General features: G+C 27.4%; 1 protein-coding gene across 1 annotated transcript; it reads right to left on the bottom strand.

Moving 5' to 3' along the window:
- Positions 1-318: 318 nt before the first annotated feature.
- On the bottom strand, positions 319-6,711 carry OPT4 (oligopeptide transporter 4). The gene is made up of 6 exons (XM_088504956.1): positions 6,051-6,711; positions 5,030-5,127; positions 2,399-2,965; positions 1,897-2,149; positions 1,590-1,772; positions 319-1,095 (listed from the first exon to the last, which is right to left on the bottom strand). The coding sequence occupies exons 1-6, from the start codon at positions 6,663-6,665 to the stop codon at positions 481-483; spliced, it is 2,331 nt and encodes a 776-aa protein (XP_088361082.1). The 5' UTR covers positions 6,666-6,711; the 3' UTR covers positions 319-480.
- Between the last annotated feature and the right edge of the window lie 13,141 nt (positions 6,712-19,852).

The following is a 19,852-nucleotide window of genomic DNA, read 5'->3' as shown; positions in this document are numbered from 1 at the left end:
AATGCGAATAATGGATATATCGGATGTTTAATTAACTAGGTGTACGGATGGTTATCCTAATATTAAAATTTAGATGAATAATTTAGGTGTGCAGTGTATTTTTACTTTATTGGGCCAAATTTAAAACTCATTGTTCACAAAAACCATTATACCTAGCAAATCCGCTAAACTAATTACTGCATCCTCTTAAACTTTAATTGTATGTATTATTCAGAAATGAGAAGCCTCATTTGTTTAGTCCTTATTCCTTTATCATACATTCCCTTCTCCATGAACAAATTGAGAGTCATTTTAACATTGAGACTAGCAAACAATATATAACACCAACTATATTTCCTTTGCACAATAGATTCTGTTCAGCTTACTATATATTACATTGACTTAATTTGCAAGTTTCATTACATAATTTGAGTGCTATTGTTGCTGTGAATAGAAACAATTAAGGGTCACATTATTACAGTGATAATAAGAACCAATTACTTAGTGTGTTGGGCAACCATCAACCACAATGCCTTTGGCTGTTGGACAAGATGCTAATGGACAATGTTCACCATCATTTCCCCACCAACTAATACTCTTGTTCTCCAATCCCAGAGAAAAGAACAGCAGCACAGTCATAAACGCCACCCCGGCATCAAGGGCGGCCGATAGGACGTAGTTATATCTCTGCCACCAACCCTTCCTGTATCGGAACACAAAGAAGTTGAAAATGGTTCCAAAGAAAATCCAGGCATTGTAGTTCAATGGTGTCGCGGGTGGCATCATCCCGGTTGCTCCAAGGAGAACTGGGAGGTTGATGAAGGGTATCCATGATTGTTTAGGGAATGCCTTGTGCAATAGCCAAACAATAACTGGCCCTATTGCACCACCAAGGAAGAACCAATTCATTGCACTGTAGTTTCCTTTGGAGCCAAAGATTCTCTTTGGTCCTACCAATCCCCAGATTACTGATGCATCAAAGAATACACGGTCACCGGGGCATGTCCAGGGACTCCCTTCTGGAAGGAGATCATCATGGCATATGTTTTTTATAGAGTTTAGCAACCACCATGCTACCCCTATGTTGATAGTTCCAGCAAGCATTGTACCTATGAACTGCATATATTTATGAATATAATGGATTAAGAATTAGAGAGAAAACACAAAACATAGGACACTTGTAATACCATTAGAGTTGGATTTTACATGGCATGATATATTCAATTACCATCTACAAATATTTAGTATGTCAAAAAGTCTCTTTTCATTGAGAAAATCTGCTTCTATGATTGCATCCTTAACAAGTCCTATAAAATGATAGAGCTCTTATACTTCATTCAAATTTAGATAATAGATACTGTGATTATTCTTATCTTGAATGTAGAACTATATATATGGGCAATATAATGCAGAACTGAATCAATATCTCCCTACCTATGCAACAATTAATATCAGCTTATGTGCATGCATTTTTCCTTATGTGTCATTTCTTCTTTCTTGTTATTTTTTTATTGGATCACAGTAAATAAACAATTATAATTAAACTAACATATGAACTCTGCAAAACTTTTTGATGAGGAAGGGACTGAAATTGTTCATAAAGAATATACCTGCACCAAGAACATTGATCTTGGGGGGATTTTCATGTAGTGTCCAAGCTTGAAATCACTGAGAAACGAGACGGCTTGAGACATGCTGATGTAGCCATAAGTTTTGAAGCAAACATTTGCAATTGGTCTTCCAGGGTATATGAGACCAAAGACATACTCGGTGATGATATTCAACCCTGGTGTCTGTTCAAAGAGCATAAACATATTTCAGTTATGTCTCTTTGCTTAATAAATTAAACTTCTCCAAATAAAAAATAATTGGTACTTAACAGTTTCCCTGTTCTTGGGGAGTGAAGATTTAACTCACCTGGTTTGTGGTGGCAGTAATGATGCTAATTGGAAGGGTAAATCCAAAGGCTAAGACCGCGGCAAAGAGAAGTCCCCACCATGGCATTTGAACTTGGTTTTTTAAAAAGATGCATAGTGCTAGAGAAACCATTAAAGCAACACCTAGTAACAAATGAAACCACCAAGATGGTATGTCTTTGTATGTCTTCATCAGTTTTGTGTGGATATCTTCTTTGCCTTTGAATGAAGCACGATAACGTTCCATAATCTCCCTGCATTTTTTTTTTTTCGGAGATCAAAATTCCAACTTCAAATAATTTTGAATTATAACTAAGAGCTATGGAAATTTACATTGCAAAGTGATGAGAAAATAATCTAGAACTCCATCCTTGAATGTTAATTATTCATTTAAACACATTTATCTTTTGGAAAACCATAATAGTGTGTGGAGTTTGGAACATATTGCTGCATTAAATCAAACATGGTTGCAAATTAAGATAACATAAGCAGCATTGTATTACCTTCCATAGAAGCAAGCAACGTGTGTGATGGTAGATGCAATGGTAGCAAATCCAAAACCATAAGTGAGAGCAAAAAAGACACTAAGATTGATTCTTCCTTGCTCTTGATACTTGGCAATATCCAACTCAAACTTGTCATTAACAATAGCAGATATGTTATAAGGTTGACCTTGAGATGTGAACAAATGTGATGAAAAAATAGGGAATCTATTTGCATTATACACATTCAAACCCCAATATGCAATAGGAATAACCACATATACTATCATTGCATAGCCAACAAAGACATTGACAATGGCGAAAAAGGGCGAGATGAGAGGGCTGAACAAGAACGATGCCACGGCGCTCCAATCAAGTGTGATGGCTCCAAGGCCTAAGCCTCTCATGCCTGAGCCTAGTTGTTGAGCTGTTACTGATTTGGAGAACACCCAACAGACCCATGAGATGTTTGTTAGCGTTGTGAAGAAGAATCCAGGTACCACGTACCATGAAAAACTGCACACTAGTGCAATGAAGAAGAACTTTGCCCGTGAAATTCCATGGCTGTTGTCTTTCTCATGCAAAGCTCTGCATACCAACAAATGTTTATACGTTAAACGTCATCATCATATGAAAAATGTTTTGACATTTTGTTTTTTAATTTGAGTTTAATTTTGATGTGGTAAAGAGTTATCCACTTCATCTATTTGAATTTATAGATTTTTAAGTAGTAAATTTAAAAATTCATTATTTTTATCATATAACACTATGTGATTAGATATATGTAATTTTTTTTTACACAATAAAGAATTTAAATTCTTTTAATTTAATTGAACTTATCTATTTATCATGGTATAATAGTCAAAATAGTATGACTCCTGTTTTAATTTAGTGTTGTAGATGCTTCAAATTGGTTTGAATTATGAGGTGTCAATTAAAAAACTAATTTATTGATATTTTTTATAGACCAATTTAAAACGTTTTCTGTTGTTTTTTTATCACTCTGATTATTAACCCTTTTAATTGGTAAGTATTATATTTTATACAATTTTTTTTCGATTCTTCCATATACTTTTTTTTCACGTTACATCCTAACACACACATCCTCTCCCCTTCTCATGAGTTTTATATAGCAACTTCTTAGTCATAGTTAAGATTTGAATCTGGTATAGTTTTTAGCAAGGTAAATATATAAAAATTTAATTTAAGTTGACAAAAAATAAATCAAAACATGTCCCAAGCGCAATATTTTTTTTGGGTCAAGACCCTAACATAGTAACATACACACTTCTTTTCTTTTGTTTTAAATTTCATATAACAACTTTTTAGTTATAACTAGAATTTGAACTCGAATGTACACCGCTACAGGCCTTGCAGTGCAATAAAGTTAATATTATCCTGAGTCATTTACCAGTATACAAGTCAAACCTGTTTAGTAGTCAACAAGGTTCTGGCCCATTTTTTAATGCCCCAGATATGACCTCTTGTTTTTTGTGTTGAAGATGCAATTCAGACATTTTTAGTAGTCAACAAGGCCTGGCCCATATTTTAATGCCCAAAATATGACTTTTTGTTTTTGTTTGAGGACCCGGAACAATAATTAACGGATCATAGCCAACTACTTTGTGCAGTGTGAAGGGAAAGCCTTTTTCTTCTTTCTTTCCTTGTGGTCTGGGTGTGAAAGGAGATTTTAAATAGTTGATATTAAGTTATTAACTCTCTCGTTATTATTGAAGTCAACTGGGTTTGTCGGACTATAAGTCTTCTCTTCCTTTTTTTTCTTTTCCACAAAATACGCAAACATACTTATCAGTTATCTCCTTGTCCCACAAGGTCACAGTCCCCTATTTTTTAGACTTCATATGAGGAGAGAGAACGAAGGTTCGGCTATTTCGATGCACAATTTTTTTTATCTTATATCAATCAGCTGATTATTGTTCACACAAGTCATTTTTGAGTCAGTTCTACTCCATTTTCTAATATATTTAATATTATTAAAAACTTAACTCTTAATTGACGGTTCATGCCATTTGAGAATGGTGATTGCCACTATGTCTAAAAAATAATATTTAATTTATTAAAAAAATTAAAAATAAATAATTTTTAAAATTTATTATAAAAATAAATTAAACAAAAATTAAATATTGAATAATAACCACCATAAAATTGACTTTTGAAAATATCTTTCAATAATGCAAGTCAAAGTTACTTTGCAAGTAACTGGATAACAATAATGTAAAAAAAAGTTAACTCATATTTTAATTGATCTGTCATTAATTAATTGCTATACCGAATTTTATAAGAGCTTGATATCTAACTTTCAATTTATTTAGTCGCCCCTAATAGTTGACGTAAAATCCTAGGGTAGGAATATCCTAACAAATTAAGCCTCTTAATAGTATATCTTTTGGACTTTTTTCTAAAAAAAAAATATAGAAAGTCAACATTTTTATTAAAATTTAGTTAGTATTTAATTAATAAAAAAAATAATTTTTTATTATTAGATAAAATCTTACACTATTAAAAATATTATTGATAATTAATTAATAACTATAAATTACAAAATCTACTGATTTTCTAATATTTTTTTTTGTCTAAAATAAAATATAAATAAATAAATAAAGATAATAAGAAGAAGAAAAAAGTGAATACCGGAAAAGTGAGACTTGAACGAGAGTGCCAGGCCACCACATATGAGCTGGTTCCACAACGTACTTCCTAAGCAACCCAGCCCATCCATAACCCAGAACCTATATAGTATATACTCAATATTATTATTATTATTATTATTATTATTAATAAGTGAAAATTCTTAATTTCATTTATATAACTGCAGTTGAAACTTTATTTTACCTTATTATTATTGAATATTATAAATCAGGAATGTTAGGAGGCCAACATTTTTGTTAAATTCTGGCGATCACTTAACCATCAAAAGAAAATTGAATGATTCTATACCATTAAATGCAATCTCACACCATTAAAAATATAATTAATGACTAAAAATTACAAAATCTACTGGTCCCTAAACTTAATTTTTCTACTATAAATTATTCTTTTCCGAAAGCCAAATAAAAATTATTACAACAATTGAGAATAAAAATGAAAGCTAAGGATGACAAAAAAAACAATCACGACATAAGCATGGAGCAAGAAAAACGCATAAGAATTCCTGCTTCAAACAGGAATCTATCGAAACACAAGAATCGTGATCTCTAAATAGCTCTATATATCTTTTAAAATCAAGTTTCACTACAAATAACTAATTAAATTCATTAAAATAAGCAAGTACGTGCATACACATACATACATTTATACTACAATAAACCAATAATAGAGTTAGGTTGTAAGTTGTAACTATCAATCATCAAACACAAGAATATAATACATCAACCGCAATCTAGAGCAATAAAAAGTATAAATCATTCATAGATAGCTCAAACTTGTCATCATTCACAAAACACAATTTAATAATTGGGAATTGGCAACGACAATCATGAGACTTTGACAATTGACATCACCATGAACCAAGGTATATATATGGCAAATAAAGACTTAAATCATATTTTATATAATTATTTTTTTAATTTTAAATTATAATAAGATGGATATAAAAAGTAATTATTGTTATTACTAATAATGAAGTGGATAATTGAAGGAGGAAGTGATTAACCTGAGTAGTAATGATGAGAAGCCAGGAAGCAAAGAAAGAGATGCTGCGTCCATAAAAGGCCTTAATTATGTTCACAATACCCACCGCATAGGGCGACCCGGACCCGAAAGCGCTACCCGCATTCGCGAATATGGTTATAAGCACGTGCTCCTTCATGTTAAAGGGGCCCGGATTAAACGACATCGTTTTGGATCCGAGGCGAAACTTTGTAGTTGGCAGCACCGCCGCCATGAAGTGACCGATGGGAAGTGTGGCGACCTGAACGGTGATCTGAGTTATGATGAGTGGCTCCGTACGGTAAGCGAAGAACTGGTTGAGGAAAGATAATAGCGCGCATGAGATTAGACCTAAGAACCACATTCTGAAGGTCCACACTGGTTGGCTTGGATCGTCACTGTTCGAAACCGTTAGTCGCACTTCTTCAACCGGCGACACTTCTTCTTCTTCTTCTTTTTTCTCTTCGTTCTTCTCATAGTCGAAGCTTGTTTCTAATTTCAGCTTCTCTGCCGGGTCTGTGGTAGCCATGGGAGAGAGAGAGAGAGAGAGTGGTGTTTTTGGTTTTGGCTTTGGGGTGTTTTTGAAGAGAGGTGTTGTTGTGTGTGGTTTTATTTGCATTAATGGATGGAAGGTGAGGATTTTGGCTTCATGATCAGATTATTCTAAAGCCTTATATTTAAGATTATAAATTAAAAATATACAAGATTTAAATTATTAATTTATTTAATTATTTTAAAAAATTAAAAGATTATTATTATTATTATTATTATTATTATTATTATTATTATTATTATTATTATATGCGCTTAAATATTTTTTAGTTAATTTTTTTTCTTTAAATATCACCAATTTCTATGGTCCTGGAATTAAAAATGTTTGATAACTAAAGAAAATCAACAAAAAATAGTCCTAATTTATTTTATTTAACATTTATTAATTGTTGTGACAATTAATTAATATTAAATAAGATAAGTTCTGACTATTTTTTTGCCTGGTGAGCATTACCCTGAGCTGTGAGGTGTGTTTGTTGTGAAGATGGTAATCATAATTAAGTTGCTTAAACGTATGGGGAGTCTTTAATTTTGTCCTTTCATTCATGATTTGTGCACAGTATTGGATCCAAAGGATAGGTAAAATAATGTTTCTTTTCAAAATAATAACTATCTTTTAATTTTTTAATGTATTAAAAAATTAATATATTTTTGTACAAAAGACATAAATTATTGCTACTAGCGGATATTCAGCTATTTTTTTTTATACTGAAGATTTGGTGTATAATATATAATTGTTAAAAGGTCAATTTTATAGTGTTTATGAGTTTGTGTCTAAATTTTATCTAATTTATTTTTTATAATAAATTTTGATTTTTTAAAAATTATTTATTTTTATATTTTTTAAATTAAATATTAATTTTTAATTTTTTTTAATAAGTAAATACTACTTTTTAAGCACTATAATATTAACCTTGTTAAAAAGATTGGTATTTTTTTAATATAAAATTAGTTCTTTTTTAAATTATTATTGAACAAATTGGATGTTCGGATTTATTAAAAAAAAGAGAAAAATAAAATATAAAAATTCAATTTGAGTAAGATATACAAATTTAAGAGTTAAATTTGTGTTTGAAGCGATAAATGTGATGATTCAATTTGTACTTTTTATATTCTAATTAAACACATCATATTTCAATAATGTTATAAAATATTATGTTTTTTTTCCTTATCAAAAATAAAATGTGTAAATAATAAATATTCATAAAAAAAAAAACAAAAAGTAGTATTTTGTGAGTACGTGACAGATGAATTTGTGTAATAAACAAATTTTCTACGGAAAGGTTGAGTAATAAAAAGTTCTCATAATGTTAAGAGGATGCCTCGGTTGAATTTGTGATGAATTGTAGACTTAAATAGTTAAATTTGGTATTTAGATATTTAATTTATAATGTATAATAAAAAAAATATTTATTTATAGGCTCAAAATTTAATATAATTTAATCATAATGATAAAATTAAATTAATATAAAATCATAACAAGATATAAATGTCATATTCATCTATAATATTCTAAAATAAATTTTAACAATAATTAAGTTGGTTAAACATTGGTGGGAATCTTTAATCTTGTTCGTCATTCATGATTGTGCTTGTTGTGCACTTTATGGGATCGAAAAGGTAAGTCAAATAGTAAAATACTGCTATTATTAACCTATCACCGAATATCCGTTTAGTTCAGTCCCAATAGTTCAACTTAATAATATTAATTAACCATAAAAGTATAAGTATGGTTCCAAGGCCACGACGTTTGAATCAGATCACTATTTTTTAGAGTAAATGTCTAAAATGTCCTTAAATTTCAAATCGTTATTCAATTTAGTCCTCGACTTTTTAAAATAACCAATTAAATTCATGAAATTCAAAAAAGTGTATCTTTGTTAGTCTTTTGCAGAAGTATCGTCTAAACGTTGATGATGCGGCATTCCAATTGTATGCTGATGTGTACCAAACTTGAATTTTATTCAAATTGGTATCTGAAATTGCTTAATAATATCCAAATTAGTCCATTTTCAATTATAAAACCCTAATCCCCAAATTATTGTCTTCTCTTATTGTTGGGTTGGAGAACTCTCGACCACCGGAGAGATTTTGGGGAGGAATCAAATGAGATAACATAAGATGAGAAGACACCACATCCAACTCAAAATCTTAAGGTAGTAAGTTAATGGGTCTCTCATCTTATAAACTCCTCACTCTTCCTTGCTTTCTTTGATGTGGGACTAAGTTCAACACTCCTCACACTTGCAACACTAACAATCTCCCTCTCAAGTGTGAGCCTCCACATCAAGCATCAACTCCCCTCTAGCTCTTCCACCACATATGAATATTCGTCCATCACACCGTCGCAAAACACCGCGGGACACGCCGCCCGAACCACCTTTGCCGGAAAGACTTTCGATGCTTCACCTTGAATACCCCTTAAAACCAGACTGATTAAACCATCGGCTTTGATACCATTTTGTTGGGTTAACTGTGGAGAGCTTTCGACCACCGGGGAGATTTTGGGGAGGAATCAAGTGAGATAACATAAGATGAGAAGACACCACATCCAACTCAAAACCCTAAGGTAGTAAGTTAATGGGTCTCTCATCTTATAAACTCCTCACTCTTTCTTGCTTTCTTTGATGTGGGACTAACTTCAACACTCCTCACACTTGCAACACTAACACTTATGGCAGCAAAAGAATGTGCAACAGGGGAGGTAAGAACGCCGTTTTCTGTAATTGCAGACTTCGGATGGTGATGAAGTACTCAACGACGACAGAGAATCCTGATAGACTATTTTATGGTTGTCCACACTATGAGGTAAGGTTATGGCTTTAAAGAAAATGTTAAGATAGTTTCACTTTGAGTTTGGATTCACCTGCGTTTTTTACTTTGCAGTATGGAATCCATTGTAATTTTTTCTGTTGGGTTGATGGAGGTGAAGAACCAGTTTGTGCAACACCCATTTCACGAAAAATTTTGCATGAGTTCAATTGAAAAATGACAAACTTAGAAAGTGATGTTAAGACCTTGAAGATGATGACAATGGTTACCTTCTTAAAAGTGGAAAATATATTTTAGCTTAATGGACGAACCTGCAAGGATACATATAATTTAAACCTGTGTTGAACTTAAAATTAATCCAACCACATTAATTTGTAATTAAAATAGTTTTTAGGTAAGTGTATTGATGTTGTAGTTTAGGATGAATATGAACTGGAAGATAGCGGGGAGAACGAAGAAAAGAAGAAGACAGCAGAGAGATCGAAGAAGAGAAGACAATAATTTGGGGATTAGGATTTTATAATTGAAAATAGATTAATTTGGATCAATTTCAGGTACCAATTTGAATCAAATTCAAGTTTGGTACACATCAGCATACGGCTGAAATGCCACATCATCAATGTTTAGACGACACTTCTGTAAAGGACTAACGGAGATGTACTTTTTCGAATTTTAGGGATTTAATTAGTTATTTTAAAAAGTCGAGGACTAAATTAAATAGCGATTTGAAATTTAGGAACCATTTTAGACATTTACTCTTATTTTTTATGAGGAAATGGAGTAAAAGTATTTTTTAATTAAGTAGTATGAGCATATGCCATATGGTATATGAAATGATTTTATTATTGTTATTTAAATTTTGTTGACTAATTTTCAGTTCGATTAATTATTTTAGGTTCGTCGAATAAAATTAAATTTGTCTAAATACTAAAATGTTGTCACATATTACGTTCAATGGCGGATTTAAAAGATTTTGATAGTCGGCAAAATATATAATAATAATAATAATAATAATAATAATAATAATAATAATAATAATAATAATAAAAATATTATGTGTATATAAAAATCAGTTATCAAATTATTCATTGATTATTATGACAAATTTTTAATATACAGGTAATTATTTTTTATGTACATATAACATGATTAATTTTTAAAATATCTAATTATAAATTAAAATACTAAAATAGTAATTTAAATAATAATATATAATTTAAAATTTTATTATTTAAATTTCATATTTTAAAAAAATTAAGTAATCTTTTTCTTAACAACACAATCGAAATATCTGTCTTTTTATATATAAGATAATGCTATATATTCATGTTTTTTTGTTAACCAAATCTACTCGAGTTAGTCTAAGATAACAAAAATCAGTTATGACTAACATTATTTCAAATCTTATTGTTTAACTTGATTAGACTTAGTTCATAAAAAGACTTGAATATGTAGTATTACTCTTAAATACTTATTTAAAATTTACTTCTCATACAATTAGAAGCCAATTCTTATTGAGATTCATAGTTGAAAAAGTTCTTTCAATTAATACAGTTGTTATAAAAAAAATTAAAACTAATATAAAAAAAGATAAATAATACTTTTTCGAGTCGATTTTTAAGAAAAAATACAAATTATTTTTAAATTGAGAATTTATAATTCTAATGACATCTAATATAAAATCTTTAAATTAATTATGAAGTATCAAAAATTGAGTAAAAAATTATTATGGGATCAAATTCAATAATTTAGTAGAAACAAATAAATATCATTATCATATATTACTTAAAAAAATTTTAAATTGTAATGGGCAGTTGCCCTGCAATCATATACATACATCTATCTCTGATTACATCCTTATTGTTCAAACATATTATTTTATTAAAAAGTATTTTTTTTTCTCTATTATATGAAAGCTATGATGCACGGACATTGACACGGACACGGGACACGACACAATATGGGACATGCCGACACACAAATTTTAAAATCTTACATGACACGGGAACACGCATACATATAAAATATAAAGTATTTTTTAGATAAACCGTAATGATATTTTAATATTTTATTGATATTAAAATATAAATTAATTTTTAAATTATTTTTAATGTCTTATTTTAATTATATCAAGTATTTAAAATATTTTTTGTTTTAATAAATAATAATATATATTATATCTAAATTTATTTTAAGAATATATATTAAGAATAAGACCAGACACGCTGACACGTGATGGTATTTAGATGTGTCAAAGTATGTTCAAAGAAAAATTTTTTTATTTTTTATTGAGACATGGTTTGGATACAGAAGACACACATGTCGGACGAATGTCAGCGAGTGTCTTATGTCCAAAATATGTCTAACACGCAGAGACACGACAACTCATCAAAGTATCTATACTTCATAGTATGAAAGGAATTGCTCCGTAGACTTAGATTCAGACAAACTATTTCATTGACTATGCACTATACTTTTGTAGTTTCGTTACGATTTAAAATCCCACCAATAATAATGATCTCCTCGGAACCATGTTTGAATAGGAAAAATTGGTTTCAACAAAAACAACAGGTTACGCATGTTTTGATGGCATGATTATTGTCATTTGGTTAATAATGAAGTTTGCTGAACGTAAAATATAAGGTCCAAAATAGCCGGCTATGATTTCTTCATGCATTTCCCATTTCTCATTTTTCTTGGTATATGCTGACCATTATATTGTAACTTTGATGGCTATTTGCTTTGTTTGTGTGAAGTGTGAACGTGTGCACATGCATAAAGATTATGACAGAAATTATGTGAAACTAATGTGATTTCGTCCAATAATTTGGTCAATTTTTATCGAATAACTAGTGTTTTTGTCAGTAATAATATTACGAAAATATAAATTTTTTAAAATTATATTAATTTTGTTTTGATATTATAAATTATGACAAAAAATTAAATATTTATATAATTAAATTACTTTTATAAAAAAATTATATAAAAAAAATTTTTATTAGTTAAACTATATGTAATAAATATTTGAAGAAAGAGGAGTAAAAATATAAATTAAAAATATAAATAGTGAAAATTTAAAACTAAATAAAAAAACTAAAAAAGTATGTATATAATAATAATAATAAAAAAATTATTTATGTAAATAATATTATGGGATCATTTTTTTAATATATTTAATATAAATTTAATGTATTTTTTTATAATTTTATGAATTTATTTAAACTATTTTATTTTATTAATTTTATTTTTTGTAAAACAGAAATGTAAAAAGAGATAGAAAATGTGAGAGAAAAGAGAGAGAAAGGTAAAGAAAAAAAAAAAGAGTAATACTTCAAATAGGTCCCAAAGATTTGGCGGTTCGACAGATTTGTCCCCCAGAAAAATTAACTAGGTCTCAAGTCCCTAAGATTACTAGATATATGTCATACAGGTTTCCAAGCCAGATTGAATCGGTTAACATGACACTCTCTTTTCTACGTGGAGGTTGTAGGTGTGACGTGTCAGGTAAAGCAACATGTGTCACGCTCATGACAGATTAGTCCCTGAACACGTGGCTAAAACGACGTCGTTTTGAGACAACGCCAAACGACACCGTTTTGAGGGGACAGATTCGTCCCCATCTTTGTTCCCTGGTTCTCGAAACTTCGATTTTTAAAGTCAAATAGGTCCCCAAAAATTTTGTTATAAGTCAAAAAGGTCCCTGAATTTATAGTATATATATCAAATTGGTCTCCTCGAATTAAGCAACTAGAACCATAATTAGAATAAAATCATGATAAAATTATCCAAAGTATGTCAAAATATGTAGGCTCAAGCGCATGAAATGGCAGATCTCAAATATAATTACAGTCAAACAATTAAAATTCGTCAGTAGGTACCTTGTATAAAAAAATGTATCCTGTCCCTTTCTCTTTGTAAAATTACAAGTATCCAAAACCCTCACATAGATTTTACGACCTAACCCTTCATATTCTTCACCTCCATTAACGTTTATCCAAGTTCGTAATGGTGCTTTGACAGTGTGAACAAGGACTACTTGGTGGTGGTGTGTCGTGCATATCGCCATTGTTCGAGATAAGTTAAATTAGTTTTTGCTGTATTAAATTGGCAGTAAAGAGTGAAGTATGATGAACGTGCATGTGACGTATGTTTAGAGTAGATCAAAGACATTTTGTTGTAGGTGTAGCTTAAATGAGAGATGTGAAAGTGGTTACAGATAGATATTTGATAATAACAAAAACAATGTAGGTATTTGAATTTTTTATTCTATTATGATGTTGTATTGTGTTGGTTGTTTGGTTAACTTATGATAGAGTTTTTTTTTTTTTTTTTTGTATTAAAATGAGTAAAGACATGGTACTTGTATTTCACCGTAGTGAAAGTTTTGTTAGAGACAACAAAGGGGTACTTGTGTACATTAATGGAGAAGTACATTGACTTGATCTGTTTCTTTGACCTATAGACATTTTTCTTGAACTTAGGTTACCATGACCACAAGGCAATGTATTAGTATGATCCCACTTCTAATTGTCTGACTGTAATTATACTTGAGATCTGCCATTTCATGTGCTTGAGACTGCATATTTTGACATACTTTAGATAATTTCATCATGATTTGATTCTAATTATGGTTCTAATTGCTTAATTCGAGGGGACCAATTTGATATATATACTATAAATTCAGGGACCTTTTTGACTTATAACAAAATTTTTGGGGACCTATTTGACTTTAAAAATCGAAGTTTCGAGAACCAGGGAACAAAGGTGGGGACGAATCTGTCCCCTCAAAACGGCGTCGTTTGGCGTTGTCCCAAAACGACGTCATTTTAGCCATGTGTTCAGGGACTAATCTGTCCTGAGCGTGACACGTGTTGCTTTACCTGACACGTCACATCTACAACCTCCACGTAGGAGAGAGAGTGTCATGTTAACTGGTTCAACCTGGCTTGGGGACCTATATGGCATATATCTAGTAATCTTAGGGACTTGGGACCTAGTTAATTTTTCTGGGGGACAAATCTGTCGGACCGCTAAATTTTTGGAGACCTATTTGGAGTATTACTAAAAAAAAATAACAAAAGAAGAGAACTGAGTTTGTTAATTTTGGAGGGAAAGAATATATATCTTGTGACATACTTTAGTTTATCAACTTACTAATATAAAATATAAAATATAAATTATAAGTTATATATAGAGTGAAAAGTATAGAGAGAAATAGAAAAGAGAAGAGAGGTATATAAGAAGATGAAAGAATGGAATTTATTAATTTTGAAATAAATATTTTATCTTAATTTTAATAAGAGAGTGTTATGTGAGAACTTTTTCTTTTTAATATTGTATTACTAGAAGTGAAATCCTTCATCATGAACCAAACTATGTGTTGAGCACAACTATGGCCATTTACAAAACGTCAGTGACGTTTTGTGTTTCTTCAATTAAAATAATATTTTTTATTACAAAACGTCAGCGACGTTTTGTTCTTTCATGATTAAAAAATTTTTTTTATCGCAAAACGTCAACGACGTTTTGTGTTACTACCACAACCGTGTAGAACACCAAAATGATCAAATATTTTTGTATTTCACATTAAAATTATTCATATATAAAAATTTTAGCCGTTATGTGACATATATTGATTGTTAAATAATAATATAATATAATTATATTTTAATTTTAATTTTAATTTAATTTTAATTATAATTAGAAAATATCATGTTTTATATTTTAATTGTCAAATTTATAATTAACCATTCATAATGATATATAAAAATAATAGAATAAGTATAAAAATAAGAAAGATAAATAGGCGAAAAAACGAAAAAGATAAAAAAAAAAGAAAAAATTTTAAATTTAAAAAAAGATATAATTTTAATTATAATAAAAAATAATATATAATATATTTAAATTATAAAATTAAAATTATTAAAAAAAATTATAAAATTAGTAATATATACCCGATTTTGACCATAACTTTTCCTATCTTCAGGATCCAAGAAGATACAAAATTAGAAAAAGAAAATTCAAATATGATACTGCAAAGTTCAAACAAAAGTGTTGAGTTGTGTTTCCAACTTTCCATTGAGAAATGTTGCGTGTGAGAATGACGTGTAAGTGCGAGTGCTAAGTGCTAACAAATTGGTTTAATGCGTAGCTGGGCCTTCTTTGTCCGTATATTAGCCATGCCGTTCAGATTTTTATTTGTGGATAAGGATATATAAGAGGAACATTGACAAAATCCAGATTTTATATAAAATTTAAAAAATAATTTAAATACATAAAAAATTATAATAAGATTTAAATTACCAAATTGTTAGAGTTAATATGAATTCTATAAAAATGATTGACTCTTTAAAATTATAATATCAATAATTTTTTAAATTAAATCGATATTTTAATTACTTTATAAGTATATTCGATATTTTTAATTTACGTGTATTTAATTTTTTTTCAAGTAAATATTGTGAAGAAATAAATTTAAAAAACATTTCAATACCAATACAAACATATTTTTGTTTTCATATTTTTTTCTCAATATAATCTTAAATAAAAATACTAAAAATAAAAGTACAAACTCAACAAATTGTATATTAATTTTATTTTCAAATCATTCTTCAATCATAATTTCTAAGAATATGATAGCGTCATTTCAATCCAATTTTTAGTAATGTCATTTTTCACGTGGTTTTTTTATATTGTATTTTATATGAATTTATAAAATAATAATATTATTAAAATAGGAGAAGCATTATCATCTTTTTAACTTCTAATGTCTCTTTTTTTGTTTTTATTTTGTGTGATATATATATATATATATATATGTGTGTGTGTGTGTGTGTGAATCAATTATTGTATAAAGTTGTTGTTTGCTTGATTTTTGTTTTATTTATTTTTATGAAAGCATAGAGAACTACGTACATGTGGAGTGTACATACTAAAACTATTGTCTTAGATATGTTTTAGAAGAACTTTAGGTAATATAGATATTTGTAATTTTGTATTGAATCTTATCCACTGCAGCCCTGAATTGGTGGCTAGAAAATGATGTTACTTATTATTAACTGAGATTAGCATAACTGTGTGACCGCAAGTGATAAAAAGTGCAATGGAATGAAATGATGGTAATAATGGTATGGCATGCTATATTCAAAGTTTGACGAGAATTTAATAAAGGTAAATGTTAGAAAATTATTAAAATTTATTATTCTTTTATTAATAAATTATTGATATTTAAAGTGTGAGTTAAAATATATTATTGAATTATTAAATTAAAAGAATTAAATTAATAATTAAAAATAATAATAAAAATAATAAATTTTAATTAAGAGATAGTTTTTGTTTGAATTTTTTATAGGAAGATTTTAGCGTGTTGAAGGAAAATTTTTTTCTGTGTTAAAATAAAATTGGTATAATATGTCAACATCATGAATATTAATGATATTAGTTTAATTTGCTTTTAATGATGATAATTTATTTGTTGGGCTTTATTAGTTTTGAAAAGCTTTGGTAGCTTTGGATTTTTTGTGAATATTATCTAACGGATAGGATTATAGGAATTGTTCCATAAAATAGTAAATTAAAACAACAATAATATCCTTTTAAATTAATAATAATAATAATTTAATTTTTATTTAAAACTATACTTTTGTTATATATTTTCTCATATTTAACTTATATAATAATAAATATATTTTTACCTTTAAAATAGAAATGAATCCAAAAATTTAGTAAAAGATAAGTTAAAAATTAAAATATTATAGAATTAAATATAATATAATATTATATATTTAGTAATATATATAATCATAATTAATATTTTTTAATTAAAAGATACTAATAAGTGTTTGTTATATAAAAAAATTATCTTAATTTTTATAATTTTTTTTTTTATTTTGGATTCAATAAAATATAAAAAATTATCTATTTTTTTGTTAGTTTACTTTGTTGAATATTATTGTAACAGTAAGTTATATTTTTATACTTCATATCATAAACAAATATGCTATAAAATAATATAAATAAATTATTCTAATACTTTGTTATATGCATTTAAAACATATTTTTAAATAAAATATATAAAATATAATTGTTTTAATGAAATTACTTAATATGTTATAATTTTAATATCATGAAAAAAAAAAAGTTTAAAATAATTTACTTTCATGCATGTACTACTATAATATGTAAAGATTTTTTAGTTATTATAAATATTAAAGTATTTTTATATAATAATAGGTGTGAAAATTAAGAAAAAAAATATTTAAAAAGAGAAAAAAAAAGTTTAAATTTTAAAAATTTATTTAATCAAAAAATGATTGAAAATAATATTTATCTCAATTTAAGGATTATTACTTGCTTTTGAGTTTAATAATTTAATTATTTATCTAAGATAATTACTTATTCTATTTTTCAAATAAAATTATATAATATATAATAACTTTAAATACTTAAAATTTTTAACTTTGTTCAAAAAAAATATGCTTGTTCTCTTTTAAATTCGTCCCTGCTTCAAAAAAATTTATTCAAAACTAATGAATAATGTTATTTTTACTCTGTTTCTTTTTATTTTTGAGTTTATATTTTTTTATAAAATTAGATGAAAATCTATTGAACAATTAAATGTTTTTCTGGAACATTTTGGTTTCGCTAAATAATTTTTTTTTTTAAATACGTTTCATCTAATTTAACAAAACCAAAATTTTTCAGCACAAATTTTAATTATCCAATAGACTTTCATCTACTAATTTCATAAAAAAATATAAACTCAAAAATAAAAATATAATAAAAATAATACTAATAATTAATTTTGAATATTTTTTTAAAACTAAAAATATCTTTATTTTTTATTATTATACAAGTTAAATATGAGAAATATATATATATATTTCGGCAAAAAAGAAAAATTTGAATAGTGATATTCTAACTCTTTCTTATTATTATTATTATTATTATTATTATTATTATTATTATTATTATTATTATTATAGAAGGATAGATATTATTGTTGTTATTATTATTATTTTATGGACCAATTTCTACTTGTTAGATAATATTCACAAAAAATTTAAAGTTGAACGCTTTAAAAAACCAATAAAGCCCAACAAATAAATTATTATTGTTAAAAGCAAATTAATCTAATGTAATTAACATTCATGATGTTGACATATTATAGTAATTATACTCAATTACTCACTTTATTTTTTGACACAGAAATTGTCCATCAATGTAGAAGCAATGCTAACACTCGTCACCTTTGTTCTAGTGCCACACCTCTTCAGCACATGAGAAATTTTTTTTCTTTCAGCATATTACCCTTTTTCATAATATATTAATTTGATAAATTAAAAACTAATCATCTACAAATAAAAAAAATCAATTACTAATCAATACATTGTTATATACGTACAGTATACACCATGCCCCCAATTAAATGAATGAATGAATTGACGATTCTATTAATGCAAGCTGGTTGACGAAAGATGTTTATATATATATGACCCTTTTTTAGATCAGAATGCTTTGGGACAAAAGGTAAAAATAAATGGAAGTGAAAGCTACACAGAATCTGGATGAAAGATTCTAGTTCTAGATGTTTGCTCCATCCTCACGTGACGATAATGCTTTTTTTCAACAAGGACAGGTATGCTTATATGCAAATTATTGCAACATGCCTCTTTTAAAAACAAAAAAAAAATCCAATTGCCTCCTTTCGGTCAATAAACGCAATTGCGTGCCACCGATTTCCCATATATGAGCGAAGGCAAAATTTATGAGGGATTTGTTTATTATTCAAAACTGGTTGTCTTTTAAGTCAAAAAAAAAACTAGCTGTCTTTTGAAATAATTTACTCCGGACAGGTTTTTAGCGGAGTGAGAATTTTGGACGGAATGAGACAGATCGAATTTAGATAATATCTATATATATTCGTCATGATATATATATAATAATTACTAGTGAAATAATTATTAATTATAATATTATATTATATTTAAATTTTTATTTTAATTTATATTATGTATGTAATAATAGTATATAAATCTTAAAATTTAATTTAATTTATTAAATTTTAGTAATTATAAAAATAGATAGAGACAGAACGAATATTTGTAGGATGAGTTAGAATTTAATTTTATATTATTTATAGATCAAATATAACGAATTTTATGTATATTATTATAAGGCGAAACATGATCAAATAGGATAAAAGTCTACTTTTATTTGTTCCATTACCACTCTTAGACAGGAGTATATATTAAAATCAACACCAAATTAAATATTAATATAAAATATATATTAAAAATAAATTAAATTTTATATATTTATATATAAATTAATAATAAATAATTTTAATAGTTAATATATATTATATATATATTTTGTAATTTAATATATCTTACTATATAAATTATTTTTAAATGTATTTAACTAGTAATATAACATTTTTTAAAAAAAACTTCAACTATAGTTTAGAAAAGAAGAAAAATA

The sequence above is a fragment of the Arachis ipaensis genome, chromosome B10 (assembly GCF_059453495.1).
Source record: "Arachis ipaensis isolate K30076 ecotype BB chromosome B10, ASM5945349v1, whole genome shotgun sequence".
NCBI lineage: Eukaryota > Viridiplantae > Streptophyta > Magnoliopsida > Fabales > Fabaceae > Arachis > Arachis ipaensis.
This window is presented reverse-complemented; position numbering and strand designations above follow the sequence as displayed.